Source organism: Lycium barbarum, chromosome 9 (genome assembly GCF_019175385.1).
Source record: "Lycium barbarum isolate Lr01 chromosome 9, ASM1917538v2, whole genome shotgun sequence".
Taxonomy (NCBI): Eukaryota; Viridiplantae; Streptophyta; class Magnoliopsida; order Solanales; family Solanaceae; genus Lycium; species Lycium barbarum.
This window is the reverse complement of record NC_083345.1, coordinates 4,610,390-4,632,590: the sequence shown is the minus strand read 5'-3', so window position 1 is coordinate 4,632,590 and position 22,201 is coordinate 4,610,390. Positions and strand designations below refer to the sequence as shown.

Here is a 22,201-nt window from a genome sequence, read left to right as displayed (position 1 = left end):
GACCATCCCATCCCCCACCACCCTCAAACCCCCATTCCCCACCTCATGTCACCCTATTGTGTTTCGTTAGATTACATATAAATGCTATCAAAATAATTTTTTTTTGGTTACCAAACATTAGAAAATAAGTAAGAAACTCACTTGTTTTCCAAGAAAAAAATTTCCTTCGTAGCAAACACACCCAAAAATTATAAATTTTATCCTCTATTTTCTGGTTGATATTCCAAAATATTGCTAAATTATGCATTTTAATTATTATTTCTTAAAAAGAATGCAACGTCTATTGTGGACAAGTAGTGGACGTTGAACCGAGGGATTAGCTATTAATGATAAAGAGAATATTGAAAGAAAATTATATTTCATCCGTTTCATAATAAGTGGTGTTTTTAGCTTGAGCACACCTTTTAAAAAACTATTCATTCCTAGAAAGTAAAAAATATTTTTACTAGCTTATCCTTAATTAAATGCCTTGAAAAAAGAGGTAGCTCTTTAATGATTTCTTAGTTATGTAAAACTCCACTTATTTAAATAAGGGTTAAAGCGAAAGAAAAAAAAATAAAACCTGCTTGATTTTATGAATACACAACTTATTTTGAGACAAAATAAAAAGATAAAAAATACCACTTATTATGAAATGGAGGAAGTAAATCTTTGTGATTTGTTACAACGTTATTTACCTCTGTTATATAGTTTGCGGGCTATTATACTGTAGCAAAATTTGTCGTGTGCGCACCTGAAGGACAGTAAATCATAATAGCAGTACTCCCTCTGTCTCATAATAAGTATCACCTTAGCCAAAAACACGCATATTAAGAAACCAATAATGCAATGTGAAATTTACCAAATTACCCCTATATGATGGAATAAATTACTTTTACCTTTTGATTAGCGCATGCACAAGAAGTAAACCTTTTGACATTGAGAATCCAACAATAATAAGTTACTATGTGACTTTTCTAATCATCTTAAGATGTTACTTTATTGTCTAAAAGTAGAATTGGAAAAAACTAGTCAATTTATGTCTTGGATTCCTCAGATGACACTTATTATGGAACAAAAAAATTTGGCTAAGGTGACACTTATTATCTTATTATAGGACGGCGGGAGTAATAAATAACCTACCTTAACAAGTAAAAAGGAACGGAGAGATCAAAAATAGTAGTAGTAAATAACCTAGCGTAACAAGTAATCCTAATTAAACAAAAGTTAGGGAAGCCAAAGCTACGCCACCTTCAAAAAAACTATAAATACACCAAAAGAAAAACTCGACACAAATCAACCATCAGAGAAGCAAAACTGTAACAATGGCGGCAAAAAGGGCAGTATTGCAGTGTGGAGATTGTGAAACTCTACTTAAGTCCGCAGAAGAAGCTCAACAGCATGCAAAGAACACATGCCACACCAACTTCCGTGAGTCGAATGAAGCCATTCTCACCCTCGTGTGCACTGTTTGTCGCAAAACTTGCACCTGTAAAACTGTAATATTTTTTACTTCTTTTTTTTTTTTCGTCGTTCTTATGTTATGCATATCTGCTAATAATCGAGAAATTTGATATTACGAGTACAATATTATACAACAGTATACCTAGAAGGAAACCATTATACATATGTATCAACCTTTGTTTAAAAAGTGTATAAAAGGTGTTTATACACGCTAAGATCTCTTGCCACACCAATTATCGCGAGTCCAATGAAGACATTCTCACCCTCGTTTGCACTGTTTGTCGCAAAACTTGCACCTGTAAAACTGTAATATTTTTTACTTTTTTTTTTTTCGTCGTTCTTATGTTATGCATATCTGCTAATAATCGAGAAATTTGATATTATGAGTACAATATTATACAACAATATACCTAGAAGGAAACCATTATACATATGTATCAACCTTTGTTTAAAAAGTGTATAAAAGGTGTTTATACACGCTAAGATCTCTTGCCACACCAATTATCGCGAATCCAATGAAGACATTCTCAACCTCGTTTGCACTGTTTGTCGCAAAACTTGCACCTGTAAAACTGTAACATTTTTTACTTCTCTTTTTTTTTTTTTTGTCGTTCTTATTCATTATCTGCTAAGTTATAATTGAGAAGTTTGATATTCAGAGCTCAGAAACTGCATTGGTTTAAGCAGTATTTATACATACTTCTTTTATTCACTTTTACTTGTCACGTTTCGATTCTTGAGAGTCTATTTGACTGATCTTCGGAGTTGAATTGAAAATGTAGATGTTCCAAACCTGAACGAATAATACTATAAGTTACAATTTTTCTCATGAAAAAACAAATCTTGAAATATTATATTGGTCAAAGTCTGTGCAGTTTGACCCTCGAGAAGCAAAACGTAACAAATAAAAGTGAATGGAGGGAGTATTTTATTGTGATTTTGTGTTGATGTAGTGTTGTTATTGCTTGCTTTTTTTGCCATTCTTGTTCATCATCCGCTAAGTTATAATCGAGAAATTTGATATTCCGAGCTCAAAAACTGTATTCATTAAGGTTTATTTATCCATATTTTATTGTGATTTTGTGTTCATGTAAGCGCTGTTATTGCTGGAACTACATGCTTCAAATTTGGATTAGAAGTTTGTTGATTGGTGTAATTGTTACTAGTATTATCATTATTATTGAAAACGGCAGTGTCCCACACCTCGACTAATTCTACGGGATATCTGCTACCTCACACCATCCCACCAGCAACAAGTATACCAAGTAACTCTGTCCACCAAGCCTAGGACAGATGGGAAGAAATCACCTAGTAGTTTTTGCTTCTGCTACGATTTGAACTCGAGACCTTATGGTTCTCAACCCACTTCATTGTCCACTAGACCACACCCTTGGATGCATTAGTGAGATTATAACTTGTAACTGATCTATATTAGATTATGATCAGTGCTTAGCTGATTGATTGAACTTTTGTTTTTTGATGACAGTGGTGTTACATCGATTATTCCACCAAATAAGTGCTATCAACCACTATTAAGGATACCAGATAACTCTGTCCATCAAAGGTTAGGCAGATAGGAAAAAATCACCCATTGTTTTTTTTGCCTCCCTTAAGATTTAAACCTGAGACGTCATGATTATACTCTCACACCCTTGGGTGCTTGATTGATTAATTAATTGATGATAACTTACAACAATAGCATCATTTATACCTAATTAGCAATTAGGACCTGGATGAAAATCACGAATTCTAATTATCATAAGTTATGCCGTTGCGATAATTAAACTTTTGATATAGGTTAATAATGCAAACATTATAAGGTGATGAACTGTAGATGTATGTATAGGTTACGCATGCAGCCATGCTTTATACTCTGAAATTCAATGGGAGCTAAACTATGGAACTGTTGATATTGCTTAGGGAATTTAGCAGATGCAATTTCAGGAATTACTATGCGTAACTTTAATGGAAATTGGGGATGCTGATAGTTATGGTTGTGCTGTTATGAGAATTGAGCAGAGTATATAGCTTGGGAATATTTACATTACAGTGTAGCTGAATTCTGTGGCTAATACTTTAAATTTTGATGATTCCAGTTAGTAAGTTTTATGACAATTGTACCATCCATACAGCTTAGGAATGTTGCCACTGAAATTCTTGGAAATACTATTCCTCTTACAGTTCGTCTTGTTACGTGAAATAATCTTGGTATTGGATTCAGCGTTAGTAATCGAGTGTTTGGTTCCATTTTTGCTATTTCCATAATCATAATTCCCCCATCCATTATGATGCAGTTACCAAACAATATAAGTAATAGTACATGTATTTGCTTACCTGCTTAGTTAACCAACTCTGACTTGTTAGCTCTCATTTGTTTCTAAATATGTAGGTCATACATTATTATAGTTTTATCAAACTTCTCATGTTTAGAGGAGGAATGCAGGATTAATTTATCCATCTTGTGTCGTTTTAGGTTTCTGCTTAAAATTCAATACGCTAAAAACATTTTTGCATTACATAATTATGTTTAATCTCATATGATACCAATACTAGATTAGGTAAAGCAATGTAATATTGGGAGAGAGTATTATATGAAATAAACTACCAATTTAAAACAAATTACATGTTTTAGATTATACATCATATATCTATGTTTTAATATGATCAGACAAATGTCCTTGGATAATAAAAATACAAATCCACTAAATAATCCAGCATTTATGGTGCAGTATAATCCGTGTACTGTAATTCATATATAGTTTGTCTACTTATCGAACTAATCCTTAGTTTTGAAGGGAGCTCCAATGGTTAAATTATGGTACTGTGTTCAATTGTTGGTATAGCTTCTACGTGCAGCTTATGAGAACTTTTGTTTTTTTTGATTTTGTGAAGGAGAGTGATTTTCATGCGAAGAGGACTGGGCATACTGAATTTCAGGACAGGACGGAAGAGGCGGTGGAAGAGGAGGCAAGAAGAGTCCTGGTGAAATACTGTCAGAAACTGGCAGAAGCTATTAAGGTAAGAAATCATAACATGTCTAAGAATTTTGATTCTGCTAAGAACATGTCAAAGGAGGCAGATCGAAGATATGAAGTTTATGATTTCTTGCAACAACATTATCTCTTGATGTGTGAATTTCTTAATATATATATTCAGAGTCTATGCAAAAGCTATTGGGTTCCTGTGAACCCATAGCTTGTTCTCTAGATCCGCCACTGCCTGCTAGTCAGTTATATGTTGATTGCCAAACGGCTTGAAGACAGTTTAAGTGGCAAAGGTTGAGAATACAGAATAAATGAAAAAATGCAATCGTATAGTTTGACAAAGATTCTTTTCCTATAGATTTTGCTTTGAGACTTTTCCCGCCCTACTAATTATCCTTTCAGTTCTCAAGAAGTAAGATCCTATGACCTTTGCTCTCAGCTTCTTACCTGTTTAATTTTTATTAAGCTGCACTGGAAATTTTGCTCTTTGTAACCAGCTGTGACCTGATTTAGGGAAACATAGGGTCTGAAATTGTAGTGTTTTGGCTATTTCTACTGCATTTGAAACACACACTAACAAGCAAACAAGCAAATTTTAGTTACTTGGTAATTTTGTGATTGATTTTATTAATCAACTTGTCATTTTCCTGTTGCATTAAGCTGACTCCTTTTTACCTTTTAATAATTTGAGTTTGGGGTGGTACGGCTTCCTGAGTTTACTTGGATACTGAACACTGATTATTTTCCTAACAGAAGTATGCAAATTATTTCCTTAAAGAGGAATGCAATTCCTCGAGCCATTTGGTGGACTGTTTGGCTTGAAAGAAATAGCAGAGTTTTTGAAGGCAATAGGAGAGATATTCATAGCCTTAAACAAAGATGTATTTTATTTTTTTGCTAGCTTTTTGGTGCAACCTAGTTATTGTACAGGATAATGATGTAACTTAAGGTACAATAGGGGATCTGCACAACCTGTAATTACGCCTTATCGCACTAGCTTAGTGAAAGCATTTATAAAATCTTTGGTTACTTATCAAGAAAATTATTGCTTTATTTTTCTTAGCTATGGCACATTTATGCACCTTTAAGCACTCCTCTCTTGTTTTACCAACTACGTATATTCTATAACTGGAAGAAAACGGAAGCTTAAACAATGGATACAACAAGGTTGATCATTCGCAGAAAATGAATTTGAACTGTCTAGGAAGATACAACTTAATCTTTCTTTCTTTGTAAAGATACAACTTAATCTTTCTTTCTTTGTAGTTCCAACTTTGTAAAAGGAAAAAGGCAATGGCAAGGCAATGTGGCTTCACATAATCCTATTTGTTTTTTGCCTTGATTCAGATCTTTTTTTTTTTTTTTTCATTTTTGTCTTTGAAATGAATGTATTGATGAATATCAGTTCATGCACACACATATTTATTCAGAACATGCACATTCTTGCTCTTGAAATCTGTGGATATGGTTTTGCTCCAATTTAGACATGCTTGTCCCTACTCAACTTGCTTTCTAAATTCATATTGTAGAGTTCATTGCCAGTCAGTCCAGCTACAAAAGCTGAGCAGATGAGTGAGTGCCTGCGGACTATCAAACAGAATCAAATGGTAATGTTTCTGCTGTTTTACATCACAATTCTTCTCTTCTTTGGGTATGTTTGGTATGGAGGAAAACATTTTCCAATTTTTTCATTTTTGGATGGTCAAAGTTTTTGGAAAACATTTTCTCTCGGAAAACAAGTTCAATAAAAATGAAGAAAATGACTTTCTCAGTGTAAGTATGAAACTCACCCCTACCCGTACCCGTACCCGTACCCCTACCCCCACCCCCATTGCCACCACCTCCACACTCCTACCCTCCCCCTCCAACCCATAATGTTTGCCTAGATTATATAAAATGCTTTGGGATAATATTATCTGCTTACATACTAAACACAAGAAAATAAGTAGGAAAACCACCTATTTTCCAGGAAAACATTTTCCTTCGTACCAAACACACCCTTTTGTTAGAGCCATTAAAGGCTCTAGTGGACCTTTAGCTCTTGAGTTGTAAATAACAAAGGTCTTCTGTAACAGCCGAGCCCACTAATGATATTGTCCGCTTAGGCCCTCACGACTTTAAAACGCGTCAATAGGGTGTAAGGCCTGCTTACTTATATACCCAACATCTCTCATGTGTTTTGCCGATGCGGGAGTTTCGGCCTAAGCTGGGGTGTCACATCTTCCAACAACAAGCACACTTGGGAACCGAGATGGCCTATTAGTCGAGTCTTATAGTACTTCAAGTGGCTTTGTTCCAGAATTGAATGAATTGTCCTTTCAATCTTTATTGTGTAAAACTGATTCTTTGTTAATTTTCCTCTGATGGATTAGGATGATGAGGCCAAACTCAAGACCGCTTTTAACACACTGCTAACTTTTGCTAAGAATGTGGCGACAAATCCGGATGAGGAGAAATACCGTAAAATTAGACTCAGTAATGCTCTTTTCCAGGTGAGAATATGAATTAGAAAATGATTGTTGCTTGTTTATGTTATTTATTTAATTCTCAGTTGTGTTCCTCCCTAACCTTTAAATTCAGTCAAGAGGAAAGATCCTTTCTATAACCTTGTTAGAGCTTAAATTTGTATGTAATTCCTTATAGTAGTGAAGGGGTTACTTGGTTCAGGATGTTCCAACACAAAATCAGCTCCAAACTCCATAAAGACTATTTACCCTGATCCATTTTCAATACCCCACACTCCTTTTGTCTCCTATTTCTTTTGTTTCAATTTGTTTCCAAAAGGGTCTATAGAATGGTGGATCCAATCGCGTGTTCGCAAATTCTGCAGAATCCCCGGGGGCAAAACTTACTCAAGTCAGGTATTCACACCTACCCAATAAATACATGACACATGTCTTTACAAACATGGTTATCACTGAATTGTACATATTTTCACCTTAATTTGGGACTTACCATGGTAAACTAGTATAGTTTGGTGTAAGTCGGTAAGTCTTTACCATCCAATGCTACGGGTCAAACTTTTTATGTGCGAAGAGCAATTATAGATAACAACTTGATAAACATTTCAAAACCCGCTCTCTAAAATCTATTTGACATTTTGATAACAGGATAGGGTTGGCAAACTGCAAGGAGGCATCGAATTTCTTGAGCTATGTGGATTTGAAAGAATTGAAGGGGGTGAATTCTTGTACTTGCAAAGAGAAAAAGTGGACATGGATGTGCTTTATTCAGCTGGGAATGAGTTGAACAATGCAATTATGTATGATTCATACATTAGTTAAACAATAAAAGAAAGCGTATCAAGTTGTGTAAGTATAACATGGTTTCTCTTTATATATGGATAGGGATTTCGAAGTGATGATGAGGTTGGAAGATATATTTTTCTTTTTGAATTTAAATGGAGAAACATGATTAGTTAGAATTCATATAGTCAATCCCAATTTGTTTGAGACTGAAGTATAATTGATATTGTGGTTGTTGTTGCCTGAATTTTCTTTTAGGTAGAAAATAATAAAACAAAGCGTATCAAGTTGTGTAAGTATAGCATGGTTTCCCTTTGTATGGATAGGGATTTCGAAGTGGTGATGAGGTCGGAAGATTTGGTGATGAGGTTGGAAGATTTTTTTTTTTTTTTTTTGAATTTAAATAGAGAAACATGATTAGTGAAAATTCATATAGTCGATCCCAGCTTGTTTGAGACTGAAGTATACAAACGATATAGTATCCGGAGATTTTCAAGATAAAAATTAAATGTGAGTAAAAGAATTTTTTGTCTATTGCACTTGCGCATAGGAGGTCCATCGAAACTTCATGGGGATGAAAAACGGATTGCAGTAATTACTTGTAAATTTGAAGTTGAAATTTTATTTGGACATTCAATTTGAATTTCTCAAGTTATATTTTTCCTCATAAATATGAAAATATCACAAATTTTGAAAGCTATCAAAACTTTCCCAACTCTTATATAAAAGAACCAAATGAACAAAACATCGATCATAAAAAAAGTATCGGAATATCCTAAGTCATTACATTAATAAATTGTATATCTCTATATTCCTTTTATAAATAAATGTGTGTGATTACATGCTATTACAAACTTTCACGTACTCATAATTATTATTATTATTGAAAATGGCGGTGTCCCACACCTCGACTAATTCTACGGATATCTGCTACCTCACACCATCCCACCAGCAACAAGTGTACCAATTAACTCTGTCCACCAAGCTTAGGACAGATGGGAAGAAATCACCTAGTAGTTTTTGCTTCTGCTACGATTTGAACTCGAGACCTTATGGTTCTCAACCCACTTCATTGTCCACTAGGCCACACCCTTGGATGCATTAGTGAGATTATAACTTGTAACTGATCTATATTAGATTATAATCAGTGCTTAGCTGATTGATTGAACTTTTGTTTTTTGATGACAGTGGTGTTACATCGATTATTCCACCAAATAAGTGCTATCAACCACCATTAAGGGTACCAGATAACTCTGTCCATCAAAGGTTAGGCAGATAGGAAAAAATCACCCATTGTTTTTTTGCCTCCCTTAAGATTTAAACCTGAGACGTCATGATTATACTCTCACACCCTTGGGTAGGGCTGTTCACAGTTTTGGTTAAAATCAAAACCAAACCGAAAATTTAACCAAACCGAATAAAATAACCGACATTTGGTTTGGTTTTAAATTTGAAAAACCGATAATATTTGGTTTGGTTATGGTTATAGTAAAAAATAACCGAATAAATAACCGAACCAAACCGATAATTATATACATAAAATTTATAATTATTTATATGTATAATATTAGCTTTTCATAAATAATTAAAGATATTTTATACCTTTTAATTATTAATTTAATTTTGGTCTACTTATTTTTAAGGCCCATGTCTTAAAAGAATATGTCCAACAATCCAAGCCCAACTCTAATAAGTTGTAAGCATAAGGGTTGTTTGTATTTTGAAACCTCTGTTTGACTTGTTCTTTTGAATCTAAACTGCGTTGCAAGTTTGGTCCACCTGATTTGCCAACAGCGTGTCTTTCCCTCAATATGCAGCAAAGTTCACCCTTGTGGGCCGTGAGGAAAAAAGAGCTTCATAAGAAATTTGAAGAACGTAGAGAGAGAATATTTGAATTGTCACGGCTAGTCATAAACTGAAAAACCGAACCAAACCGAACCAAACCGACAATAACCAAACCGGTGGTTATTATTTTACTTGGTTTGGTTATGGTTTTAGACATTTAAAAACCGACTAAATTGGTTTGGTTATGGTTTTAACCAATAACCGACCCAAACCGAACCATGAACACCCCTACCCTTGGGTGCTTGATTGATTGATTAATTGACGATAACTTACAACAATAGCATCATTTATACCTAATTAGCAATTAGGACTTGAATGAAAATCACGAATTCTAATTATCATAAGTTATGCCGCTGCGATAATTAAACTTTTGATATAGGTTAATAATGCAAACATTCTAAGGTGATGAACTGTAGATGTATATATAGGTTACGCATGCAGCCATGCTTTATACTCTGAAATTCAATGGGAGCTAAACTATGGAACTGTTGATATTGCTTAGGGAATTTAGCAGATGCAATTTCGGGAATTACTATGCGTAACTTTAATGGAAATTGGGATGCTGATAGTTATGGTTGTGCTGTTATGAGAATTGAGCAGAGTATATAGCTTGGGAATATTTACATTGCAGTGTAGCTGAATTCTGTAGCTAATACTTTAAATTTTGATGATTCCAGTTAGTAAGTTTTATGACAATTGTACCATCCATATAGCTTAGGAATGTTGCCACTGAAATTCTTGGAAATACTATTCCTCTTACAGTTCGTCTTGTTACGTGAAATAATTTTGGTATTGGATTCCGCGTTAGTAATCGAGTGTTTGGTTCCATTTTTGCTATTTCCATAATCATAATTCCCCCATCCATCATGATGCAGTTACCAAACAATGTAAGTAATAGTACATGTATTTGCTTACCTGCTTAGTTAACCAACTCTGACTTGTTAGCTCTCATTTGTTTCTAAATATGTAGGTCATACATTCTTATAGTTTTATCAAACTTCTCATGTTTAGAGGAGGAATGCAGGATTAATTTATCCATCTTGTGTCGTTTTAGGTTTCTGCTTAAAATTCAATACGCTAAAAACATTTTTGCATTACATAATTATGTTTAATCTCATATGATACCAATACTAGATTAGGTAAAGCAATGTAATATTGGGAGAGAGTATTATATGAAATAAACTACCAATTTAAAACAAATTACATGTTTTAGATTATACGTCATATATCTATGTTTTAATATGATCAAACAAATGTCCTTGGATAATAAAAATACAAATCCACTAAATAATCCAGCATTTAAGGTGAGTATAATCCATGTACTGTAATTCATATATAGTTTGTCTGCTTATCGAACTAACCCTTAGTTTTGAAGGGAGTTCCAATAGTTAAATTATGGTATTGTGTTCAATTGTTGGTATAGCTTCTACATAAAGCTTATGGGAACTTTTGGTTTTTTGATTTTGTGAAGGAGAGTGATTATCATGCGAAGAGGACTGGGCATGCTGAATTTCAGGACAGGACGGAAGAGGCGGCGGAAGAGGAAGCGAGAAGTGTCCTGGTGAAATACTGTCAGAAACTGGCAGAAGCTATTAAGGTTAGAAATCATAACGTGTCTAAGAATTTTGATTCTGCCAAGAACATGTCAAAGGAGGCAGGTCGAAGATTTAAAGATTATGATTTCCTGCAACAACTTCAACATAATATATAATGGTGGTTCAGTGTCAAATATCTCTAGATGTGTGAATTTCTTAATATATATATTCAGAGTCTGTGCAAAAGCTATTGGGTTCCCGTGAACCCATAGCTTGTCCTCTAGATCCGCCGCTGCATGTTAGCCAGTTATATGTTGATTGCTAAATGGCTTGAAGACAGTTTAAGTGGCAAAAGTTGAGAATATAGAATAAATGAAAAAAATGCAATCGTATAGTTTGACAAAGATTCGTTTCCTATCGCCCTACTAATTGTCCTTTCGGTTCTCAAGAAGTGAGATCCTGCATTGACCTTTGCTGTCAGCTTCTTACCTGTTTATTTTTTATTAAGCTGCACTGGAAATTTTGCACTTTGTAACCAGCTGTGACCTGATTTAGTGAAACATAGGGTCTGAAATTGTACTGTTTTGGCTATTTCTACTGCATTTAAAACACACACTAACTAGCAAACCAGCAAATGCTAGTTACTTGGTAATTTTGTGATTGATTTTATTAGTCAACTTGTCATTTTCCTGTTGCATTAAGCTGACTCCTTTTTACCTTTTAATGGTTTGGGTTTGGGGTGGTACAGCTTCCTGAGTTTACTTGGATACTGAACACTGATTATTTTCCTAGCACAAGTATGCAAATTATTTCCTTAAGAGAGGCATGCAATTCCTCGAGCCAGTTGGTGGACTGTTTGGCTTGAAAGAAATAGCAGAGTTTTTGAAGGCAATAGGAGAGATATTCATAGCCTTAAACACAGATGTATTTTATTTTTTTGCTAGCTTTTTGGTGCAACCTAGTTATTCTACAGGATAATGATGTAATTTAAGATACAATAGGGGATCTGCACAACCTGTAATTACGCCTTATCACACTAGCTTAGTGCAAGCATTTATAAAATCTTTGTCTTATCAAGAAAATTATTGCCTTATTTTGCTTAACTATGGCACACTAATCACCTTTAATGCACTCCTCTCTTGTTTTACCAAGTACGTATGCAGTGGCGGAGCCACATATATCCAAGGGGTCTCAACCGACACCCCTTGGCCGAAAAATTACACTGTGTAAATACGTAAAAAGAACTTATATATATATATATATATATACACACACACACTATGTGTTGAGCCTCCTTAATTTCTTCGTATGTTTATTTTTTTATATTTTGACACCCCTCCGCCACTGTACGTATATTCTTTAACTGAAAGAAAATGGAAGCTTAAAAATTGGATACAACAAGGTTGATCATTCGCAGAAAATGAATTTGAACTGTCTAGGAAAATACAACTTAATCTTTCTTTCTTTGTAAAGATACAACTTAATCTTTCTTTCTTTGTAGTTCCAATTTTGTAAAAGGAAAAAGGCAATGTGGCTTCACATAATCCTATTTGGTTTTTGCCTTGATTCGGATCTTTCTTTGGTTTTTTTTAATTTTTTTATTTTCATTTTTGTCTTTGAAATGAATGTATTGATGAATATCAGTTCATGCACACACATATTTATTCAGAACATGCACCTTCTTGCTGTTGAAATCTGTGGATATGATTTTGCTCCAATTTGGACATGCTTGTCCCTGCTCAACTTGCTTTCTAAATTCATGTTGTAGAGTTCATTGCCAGTCAGTCCAGCTACAAAAGCTGAGCAGATGAGTGAGTACCTGCGGACTATCAAACAGAATCACATGGTAATGTTTCTGCTGTTTTACATCGCAATTCTTCTCTTCTTTGGGTATGTTTGGTATGGAGGAAAACATTTTCCAATTTTTCCATTTTTGTTTGGTTAAAGTTTTTGAAAAACATTTTCTCTCGGAAAACAAGTTCCTTAAAAATGAGAAAAATGACTTTCTTAGTGGAAGTATGAAACTCACCCCTACCCCTATCCCCACCCCCATAGCCACCACCTCCACACTCTTACCCTCTCCCTCCAGCCCATAATGTTTGCCTAGATTACATAAAATGTTTTTGGATAATATTATCTGCTTACATACCAAACACGAGAAAATAAATAAGAAAACCACCTATCTTCCAGGAAAACATTTTCCTTCGTACCAAACACACCCTTTTGTTAGAGCCATTACAGGCTCTAGTGCAGGGGCGGACCCACGTAATGCCGAGGGGTGTCATCCGACACTGCTTCGTTCGGAAATTTTAGTAAATATATATGTAAAACATATCTTAAAGTTTTTATAAAATATATAAGTGATACAACTTTGACATAACCATCAGCCTATCTCGCTGGTTTGGTGCCTTTGTTGTCTACACTGGGGTCCTGAGTTCCATTCCGGCTGGATGTTTGTTTGATATTTATTTTTTTATTTAATTGCCTCACTCTTTTATCTCTAGGATCAATTACCGTAATAATTTAGTCAAATTTCAACTTTGAAAGCAAATTACCTATTCTCTTACTCTCTGGGAGGGTGTGCTATTTGTTGCTTTTTTTTCTAAGTTCTTTTCTTATGAGAGTTACGCTTTATTAATATGATTTACATATTTTTTATGTGAGTTATGTTTTATTAATACGATTTAAATATCCTTTAACTTGACATTATAACAATTTATTCATTTGTTTACTTCTTTAAAGGCCGATACCGCTTATAAAAAATCCTGCGTACACCACTGCTCTAGTGGACCTTTAATAAAAGGCAGATGCTCTTGAGTTGTAAATAACAAGGGTCTTCTGTAACAGCCCAGCCCACTAGTGATATTGTCCGCTTTAAGCCTAGCCCCTCACGACTTTAAAATGTGTCACTAGGGTGTAAGGCCTGCTTACTTATATACACAACATCTCTCCTGTGTTTTGCCGATGTGAGAGTTTCGGCCTAAGCTGGGGCGTCACATCTTCCAACAACAAGCACACTTAGGAACTGAGATGGCCTATTATTCGTCTTACATTACTTCAAGTGGCTTTGTTCAAGAATTGAATGTATTGTTCTTTCAATCTTTATTGTGTTAAACTGATTCTTTGTTAATTTTCCTTTGATGGATTAGGATGATGAGGCCAAATTCAAGACCGCTTTTAACACACTGCTAACTTTTGCTAAGAATGTGGCGACAAATCCGGATGAGGAGAAATACCGTAAAATTAGACTCAGTAATGCTCTTTTCCAGGTGAGAATGTGAATTAGAAAATGATTGTTGCTTGTTTATGTTATTTATTTAATTCTCAGTTGTGTTCCTCCCTAACCTTTAAATTCAGTCAAGAGGAAATATCCTTTCTATAACCTTGTTAGAGCTTAAATTTGTATGTAATTCCTTATAGTAGTGAAGGGTTTACTTGGTTCAGGATGTTCCAACACAAAATCAGCTCCAAACTCCATAAAGACTATTTACCCTGATCCATTTTCAATACCCCACACTCCTTTTGTCTCCTATTTCTTTTGTTTCAATTTGTTTCCAAAAGGGTCTATGGAATGGTGGATCCAATCGCGTGTTCGCAAATTCTGCAGAATCCCCGGGGGTAAAACTTACTCAAGTCAGGTATTCATACCTACCCAATAAATACATGACACATGTCTTTACAAACATGGTTATCACTGAATTGTACATATTTTCACCTTAATTTGGGACTTACCATGGTAAACTAGTATAGTTTGGTGTAAGTCGGTAAGTCTTTACCATCCAATGCTACGGGTCAAACTTTTTATGTGCGAAGAGCAATTATAGATAACAACTTGATAAACATTTCAAAACCCGCTCTCTAAAATCTATTTGACATTTTGATAACAGGATAGGGTTGGCAAACTGCAAGGAGGCATCGAATTTCTTGAGCTATGTGGATTTGAAAGAATTGAAGGGGGTGAATTCTTGTACTTGCAAAGAGAAAAAGTGGACATGGATGTGCTTTATTCAGCTGGGAATGAGTTGAACAATGCAATTATGTATGATTCATACATTAGTTAAAACAATAAAAGAAAGCGTATCAAGTTGTGTAAGTATAACATGGTTTCTCTTTATATATGGATAGGGATTTCGAAGTGGTGATGAGGTTGGAAGATATATTTTTCTTTTTGAATTTAAATGGAGAAACATGATTAGTTAGAATTCATATAATCAATCTCAATTTGTTGGAACCGGCTCCCCTCCAGTGCCTCTTCCCTCAAGTTCCTCCAGTCCCCTTTTAGATTGGTGACACGTGTCATTTAATTAAATTAATGACTAAGATTCATTCTTCCAAATATGACTCTATACACACTCCTACATAGAACCAAACTCAATTTTCTTTCTTTCTCCTCTCTCACCAATGAATGGCTATGGGAAAACATAGAACTAAACCCATTTATCTTCTTCCCATGAATGCCCTCCATGTCTTTCTTTTCCTTCCGCACAGTGCTAATTAATACAAGCTCCACTTTAATTCCCGTTCTCTTTAACTCCGTCCATAACCAGTAATTTATGTCCAATCTCCAATTACTGTATATGAATGTTAAATGCTACTATTAACACATAAAAAATATATAAAGGCTGAGCCGGATTTACTTAGAGCTAATTTTGAAGATTACACCAAATGAAGCAATAGGCAAATTGCTAATGATCTTCTGCTATCGGGCATAAAGTTACTAATTTTTCGTAAGGAGTGTTCATTAGTTTTAAAGATTACACCAAAAGAATGCAAAAGGAAAATTAAGAATGATCCTTCGTACTCTGTGTATTTGACAATTGTCAGTCCTCCCATCGCTATTCATTGAAAGAGAGTGGAGGAAGAAAGGAAATTGGGTTTGATTCTATTTAGGAGTGTGTATAGAGTCATATTTGGAAGAATGAATCTTAGTCATTAAATTTACTAAGTGACACGTTTCACTAATCTAAAGGGGGACTGGAGGAACTTGGGGGAAGAGGCACTGGAGGGGAGCCCCATCCCAATTTGTTTGAGACTGAAGTATAATTGTTATTGTGGTTGTTGTTGCCTGATTTTCTTTTAGATAGAAAACAATAAAACAAAGCGTATCAAGTTGTGTAAGTATAGCATGGTTTCCCTTTGTATGGATAGGGATTTCGAAGTGGTGATGAGGTTGGAAGTTTTTTTTTTTTTTTTTTTTAAAATTTAAATAGAGAAACATGATTAGTGGGAATTCATATAGTCGATCCCAGCTTGTTTGAGATTGAAGTATACAAACGCTATAGTATCTGGAGTTTTTCAAGATAAAAATTAAATGTGAGTAAAAGAATTTTTTGTCTATTGCACTTGCGCATAGGAGGTCCATTGAAACTTCATGGGGATGAAAAACGGATTGCAGTAATTACTTGAAAATTTGAAGTTGAAATTTTATTTGGATATTCAATTTGAATTTCTCAAGTTATATTTTTCCTCATAAATATGAAAATATCACAAATTTTGAAAGCTATCAAAACTTTCCCAACTCTTATATAAAAGAACCAAATGTACAAAACATAGATCATAAAAAAAGTATCGGAATATCCTAAGTCGTTACATTAATAAATTGTATATCTCTATATTCCTTTTATAAATAAATGTGTACGATTACATGCTATTACAAACTTTCACGTACTCATAATTATACAAAGATCCACTTTTTGAAAAATCAATAGTAGTAGTAACTAGCTATTTTTTAATATAATCATTCCATATGGTACAACCAATCTCTTCACGTCAAACATAAGTCTTTTTTTACAAAATATAAAATGATGAGTCTTTTTTTACAAACTATAAATTTATGGATCAAGTTTTATATTTTAAAAAATTAAAATCATGATTTGGAATTGAGAATTTGGAATTTGAAATCATGATATGGAGTTGAAGTTGAATTTTGTTCAAATTATACGAACAAACGCTTATTTGAAATCAAAATATAAAATCATGCTCCCAAATCGCATGACCAAACACCTGCCTTAAGGTGACCACCACTAAAGAATGTGGTGCAGCAGATGAGACTGTTTTTCTCTTTATCAGAAGTCTCGATTTCGAGTCATGTGTATGGAGAAAACCTCGGTAGGGTTTACTTTTCCAAATGAGCCTTACGCGGCACAAAATCAAATTAATCGAACTCCAATGCGGATCCGGATACCGCATGAAAGAAAAAAAAAAAAAAACTTAAGGTGGCCATGACGTTGTAACACTAAGGGATCTTTGCTCAGAACCAATCTTTAACGCCACTATTCCACTATTTTACTTCTCATTTGTTACAAAACCAAATCTTTGTTTCAAAATGAAAGTCATTAACAAACTAAAAGTTCCAAAAAAATCACCCAAAATCATCAATAATTTAAATCTCAATGAAACCCATTTGATACCTTTAATCCACAATTGCAAAAATACCCTTCAAATCAAACAAATCCATGCCCAAATTATTCGCCAAAATTTATTATCAAATAGTAGGATTATTACTCAGTTAATATCATCATATTCTTTACACAAATCCATTAACTATGCTTTATCTATTTTTAATTGTTTTGGGAAGCCAAATTTGTATTTATTTAATTCTTTAATTAGAGGATTAAAGAAGAATTCTTTATTTGATAAGTCAATTTTGTATTTTAAGTTAATGCTTAAAATGGGTATTAAACCTAATAAGCTTACATACCCATTTGTGTTGAAATCTTTAATTGCATTATGTGAAAAAAGACTTGGTAGTGTTGTTCATTGTGGGGTTTTGAAAATGGGTTTAGAATATGATGTGTTTGTTAGGGTTTGTTTGGTTGAAATGTATGTGAAACTCGAGTTATTTGATCTTGCATTGCAACTGTTTGATGAAAGTCCTGAGAGAAATAAGGATGAGAGTGTGCTTTTGTGGAATGTTGTGATTTATGGGTGTGGTAGGGATGGGCGGGTGAGTAAGGCGTTGGCGTTGTTCGAGGAAATGCCTGAGAGAAATGCAGGTTCTTGGAATGCGATGCTTAGTGGGTTGTTGAGGAATGGGGAGGTGGATAAAGCGATGGAATTTTTCGATGGGATGGAGAGGAATGAAAAGAATGTTGTTACTTGGACTTGTGTGATTTACGGGTTAACTTTGAATGGGTTGCATCAAAAGGCTCTTGATTTGTTTTTTAAGATGGCGGAAGAAGGTATAAAGCCGAATGGTTTAACTGTTGTGTCTGCTCTTTCTGCTTGTGCGAAAACTGGGGCACTAGAGGCAGGTAGAAAGATTCATGATAGTATTACGAACAATGGGCTTCATTTGAACGTAGCGGTTGCTAATGCTTTGCTTGATATGTATGCGAAATGTGGATATATTGAGTCTGCAAGCCTGGTTTTTAGTAAATTGAAGGAGAAGGATATTCGTACGTGGAGTATAATGATATGGGGTTGGGCAATTCATGGACGTGTAGATAAAGCTCTTAGGTGTTTTGAACAGATGAGATTGGCTGGTATGTTCTATATATTCTTTTGTCCATGGAGTTACTTGGATTCTTTAGAAAATTGTTTGACAAATTAAAACTTTTGTTTCCTTTAATGGTTGCAGGAATCAAACCTGATGGAGTTTGTTTCCTTGCTGTTTTGACTGGATGCTCTCATGCTGGACGGGTGGATCAGGGCCTTCAAATGTTTGATAGCATGCAGCGTGAGTGCTCAATTGAGCCCACTATGAAACATTATGCTGCAGTAGTAGATCTACTTGGCAGGGCTGGTCGATTTGATGAGGCCTTGAAATTTATCAGAAGTATGCCTTTGGAGCCAGATTATGTGATATGGGGTGCACTTTTTTCTGCTTGCAGAGCTCACAAGAACATTGAATTGGCAAAAGTTGCATCGGAGAAGCTCCTACAGCTTGAGCCAAAGCATGCTGGGGGCTATGTGTTTTTGTCTAATGTTTATGCAGGAGCAGGGAGATGGGATGATGTAGAAAGAGTTAGGAGTTCAATGAAGAACAAAAATGTTGAGAAGGATCCTGGATGGAGTTCAATGGAGGTGGATGGTCAATTGCATACATTTGTTGCTTGTGATAATGCTCATACACGTAAGCAGGAGATATATTCGAAATTGGAGGAAATTATTAGAGGAGCTAAACAACAAGGCTACATGCCTGAAACTGAGTGGGTGCTTCATAATATTGATGAGGAAGAGAAGGAAGGAGCGTTGGGAAGTCATAGTGAAAAGTTAGCTCTTGCTTTTGGGCTCATTAGTACCGGTCCTGGTGTGATCATTATGATTGTGAAGAACCTTAGAGTGTGTGGGGACTGCCATTCTCTAATGAAGTATGTCAGCAGGATGAGTCAAAGGGTGATTGTGTTAAGAGATATAAAGAGATTCCACCATTTCAAAGATGGAGTTTGCTCCTGTAAAGATTACTGGTGAACTAGTAAGTGTTGCCCGACTTGCATTTTCATCTCAAATTTGCTAGTTAAGGTTTAGAACTGTTCATATATGTCATTCTGGACTTCTAGCAATCTGCGGAAGCCGTTGTCTTATGACTATCCTTTTGTGCTTTCAGTTTTACTTTGAATTTGGATTAACTAATACATCAATCAAACTAATTGAATTATGACACTATAACTGCAGAATCTGGTGAAATTACTGTTGTTTCTCCTATTTAAGTCTTTCATTGAATTGATCATGACCAAAAATTTTCAGTATCATTTTGTACATCTTAAAATTTTTACTCTGTAGACTCACATGTTATAAATACATTGTTTCATAGTTCCCGGGTGTCTATGGTTATCCTATTGAAATACAAGCACTTTTCTTTATGGCCTTAAGATGTGCCTTGCTTCTCTTTAAACCCAACGAATAAGGGAGAGAGCGTGCTGGTGCAATAATTAAACGCTTTCATGCTTTGAGCTTTCACATGAGAAGTTACTTTTGGCTCGACATAAAACAACTGAATTATATATACCGCTACAAAACCGATGAGTACTCGCACACTGCAGTAAACGACTTTAATGTTATGCCAGATTCCTTCCCAGGTTGGGTTTTCGATTTCATGCCGAGTCGTGTTGGTTACTTCATCGGAATTGTTAGTCCTGCTCACATGGACTTCTGTTGGTTTTGTTTGGGCAACTATATTGCCATGTTGTCATCTTTGGCTACACCTGAGCAAGCTTCTGCCATAATGGATCTCATTGAATCAAGATGGCAAGAGCTAGTTGGAGAAATGCCATTGAACATCTGCTATCCTGCTATGGAAGGTCATGAATGGAGAATTATAACAGGATACGGTCTTAAAAACACTAGTTGGAGTTACCATAATGGTGGAACTTGGCCAGGTTATATTTTCTTCCTAATTAGTCGACACCCAAAAGTACTTAAAAATCTATAACAGTAGTTTCCTATTTCATCGGCATCATGATGACATACTTCTGTCTACTTGTTCGGTAGCTTAATAGCTCTCCCGATGTTCCATTTTATGTGACAATTTTGTTTTTTTCAGTCTGTTCCAAAAAGAATGTTACTTTTCTATATTTAGAAACAATTCGACTTTAACTTTTATTTGCCCTTAATAACATGATTTTATAGCCACAAGAATGTCATGACATGTTTAAGACCACATGTTAAACTCCGTGCTCAGTCACACCTTCACATAAAATGAAAAAGAGGGAGTACTCATATTCTCTACTGTGATATTTACTAGTTTATCCTATACTAATTTGCCTGGTTTTGTGTCTAGTTCTTCTGTGGCTCCTTACTGCAGCAGCTATCAAGACTGGTCGACCCCAAATAGCATGACGGGCCATTGAACTAGCTGAATCCCGTCTACTAAAAGATAGTTGGCTTCCAGATAAGGGTCTTAACTAGTGCTTGTTTACAGGTTACCAGAATGGGATCTGGTACCATCGCCATATCCAAGAGCAGGGAACAAGCAATTCTTACACCAGAATGGTTATATGGTGCCTTTTTGTTTACAGGTTACCAGAATGGTTAACAAGCAGTTCTTACACCTGCTTTTAGAGGGCAGATCCCAATCTTCTTGTTAGAGGGCATCACCATGAACAGGGAACCAAGCAAACCTCAAACCCACCCAGGCCAATACCACAGTTGGATTATGGGAAGCAATGAACCTTTGGCTAACTCAGCACCTGATGAGGTGAAGATTTCTCAAGATCATGAGGATGCAAATAATCTCATCTCACTAGGATGTGGGACTTTAAATCCCCAAGCCTAGAACTAGACATTTGGAGTATGGACATTCGATAATATTATAACTTGGGGTCCAACATCAGATAAACCAAGAATTCAGATGGGTCTGGTCCGGATGCCATGTGAAGAAATAAATCTTGAGCTTAATTCAACCCAAAAAATTGCTTATGAAGCGAGGGTTATCCAAGACCATATAATGAAGCAAATAATCCCATTCACACCCATGAGGACTCTTAACGGATGAAGTTTGTTAAGAGTTGAGGCCACAGTAGTCATGTGCTTATTTGTATGAAATCAGGCAAAGATCATGCCCTTAATGATTTGCAAGTTTGTCACATTTCTCTTGTTTCATGTGTGGAAAACAGCTTGGAAAAATAGATTCTTATTGGCATTTGGTAAAGTATTGGCTTAACTTTGTCGTTTGCTTTATGTTTTGTTGTGAATTGGCTTATGCAATCAATATCTGTTGCTTTCAATAAGAATGACAATACGATTGAAAGTGAGTCATTTCAGAAAACTGTGTTGGCTAAGCTGGCAATCACACCACAGAGAAATGATAATTGATTCTGTCAATGCTATTTATTTGGTCACAATAAAATAGGCATTTGAACAATATATAGTTGAAGTTGAATTGGAAAGTGGTGTTTGGACATGAATTATTTTGGAAAAAAGAATTTCTGAAGATTTGCACGTGAAAATGTTATTTAAAACTCAGACAAGATTATCAGTTTTCTCCAATATTTCAAACACTAAAGTTTAATATTTGCAAATACGACTCCACATCAAAGGCTGTGGACTGTGGTTAAAACTTTTTCAACCTTAACTAGAACCTGAAACCGTTAGTTAAGGTTGAAATTTAGAACCACAATTTTAAGTTCTAATAACAAGTTCTTACCTTAATATGCATATATAATTAGGACCTGTTTGGCCATGAGAATTATTCATTTTTTTTCGGAAA

The 22,201-nt window shown here is 35.0% G+C and overlaps 3 protein-coding genes across 6 annotated transcripts; all 3 read left to right on the top strand.

The window, feature by feature from the left end:
- Positions 1–1,304: 1,304 nt before the first annotated feature.
- LOC132611545 (uncharacterized) lies at positions 1,305–8,258 on the top strand. The gene is made up of 6 exons (XM_060325966.1): positions 1,305–1,478; positions 3,540–3,623; positions 4,336–4,461; positions 5,957–6,034; positions 6,800–6,919; positions 7,538–8,258. The coding sequence occupies exons 1-6, from the start codon at positions 1,305–1,307 to the stop codon at positions 7,709–7,711; spliced, it is 756 nt and encodes a 251-aa protein (XP_060181949.1). The 3' UTR covers positions 7,712–8,258.
- Positions 8,259–10,770: 2,512 nt separating this feature from the next.
- Positions 10,771–15,113, top strand: LOC132611544 (uncharacterized). Its single transcript, XM_060325965.1, has 6 exons — positions 10,771–10,821; positions 10,941–11,114; positions 11,845–11,976; positions 12,821–12,898; positions 14,202–14,321; positions 14,940–15,113. The coding sequence occupies exons 1-6, from the start codon at positions 10,771–10,773 to the stop codon at positions 15,111–15,113; spliced, it is 729 nt and encodes a 242-aa protein (XP_060181948.1).
- A 2,164-nt stretch (positions 15,114–17,277) lies between these two features.
- On the top strand, positions 17,278–21,646 carry LOC132609494 (pentatricopeptide repeat-containing protein At1g04840-like). Of its 4 annotated transcripts, none has more exons than XR_009570867.1 (3): positions 17,278–18,536; positions 18,632–20,372; positions 20,774–21,646. XR_009570867.1 is itself a non-coding variant. In XM_060323499.1 (3 exons), exons 1-2 carry the CDS (start codon positions 17,378–17,380, stop codon positions 19,462–19,464), a joined length of 1,992 nt encoding a protein of 663 aa, XP_060179482.1. In that variant the 5' UTR covers positions 17,278–17,377; the 3' UTR covers positions 19,465–19,468; positions 20,073–21,646. The 4 variants fall into 4 exon arrangements, 3 of the variants coding, with proteins under 3 accessions (XP_060179482.1, XP_060179479.1, XP_060179480.1); XM_060323499.1 differs by having other exon boundaries at positions 18,632–19,468; positions 20,073–21,646; XM_060323496.1 differs by having other exon boundaries at positions 17,279–18,536; positions 18,632–19,468; positions 20,061–21,646.
- The last annotated feature ends 555 nt before the right edge of the window (positions 21,647–22,201 follow it).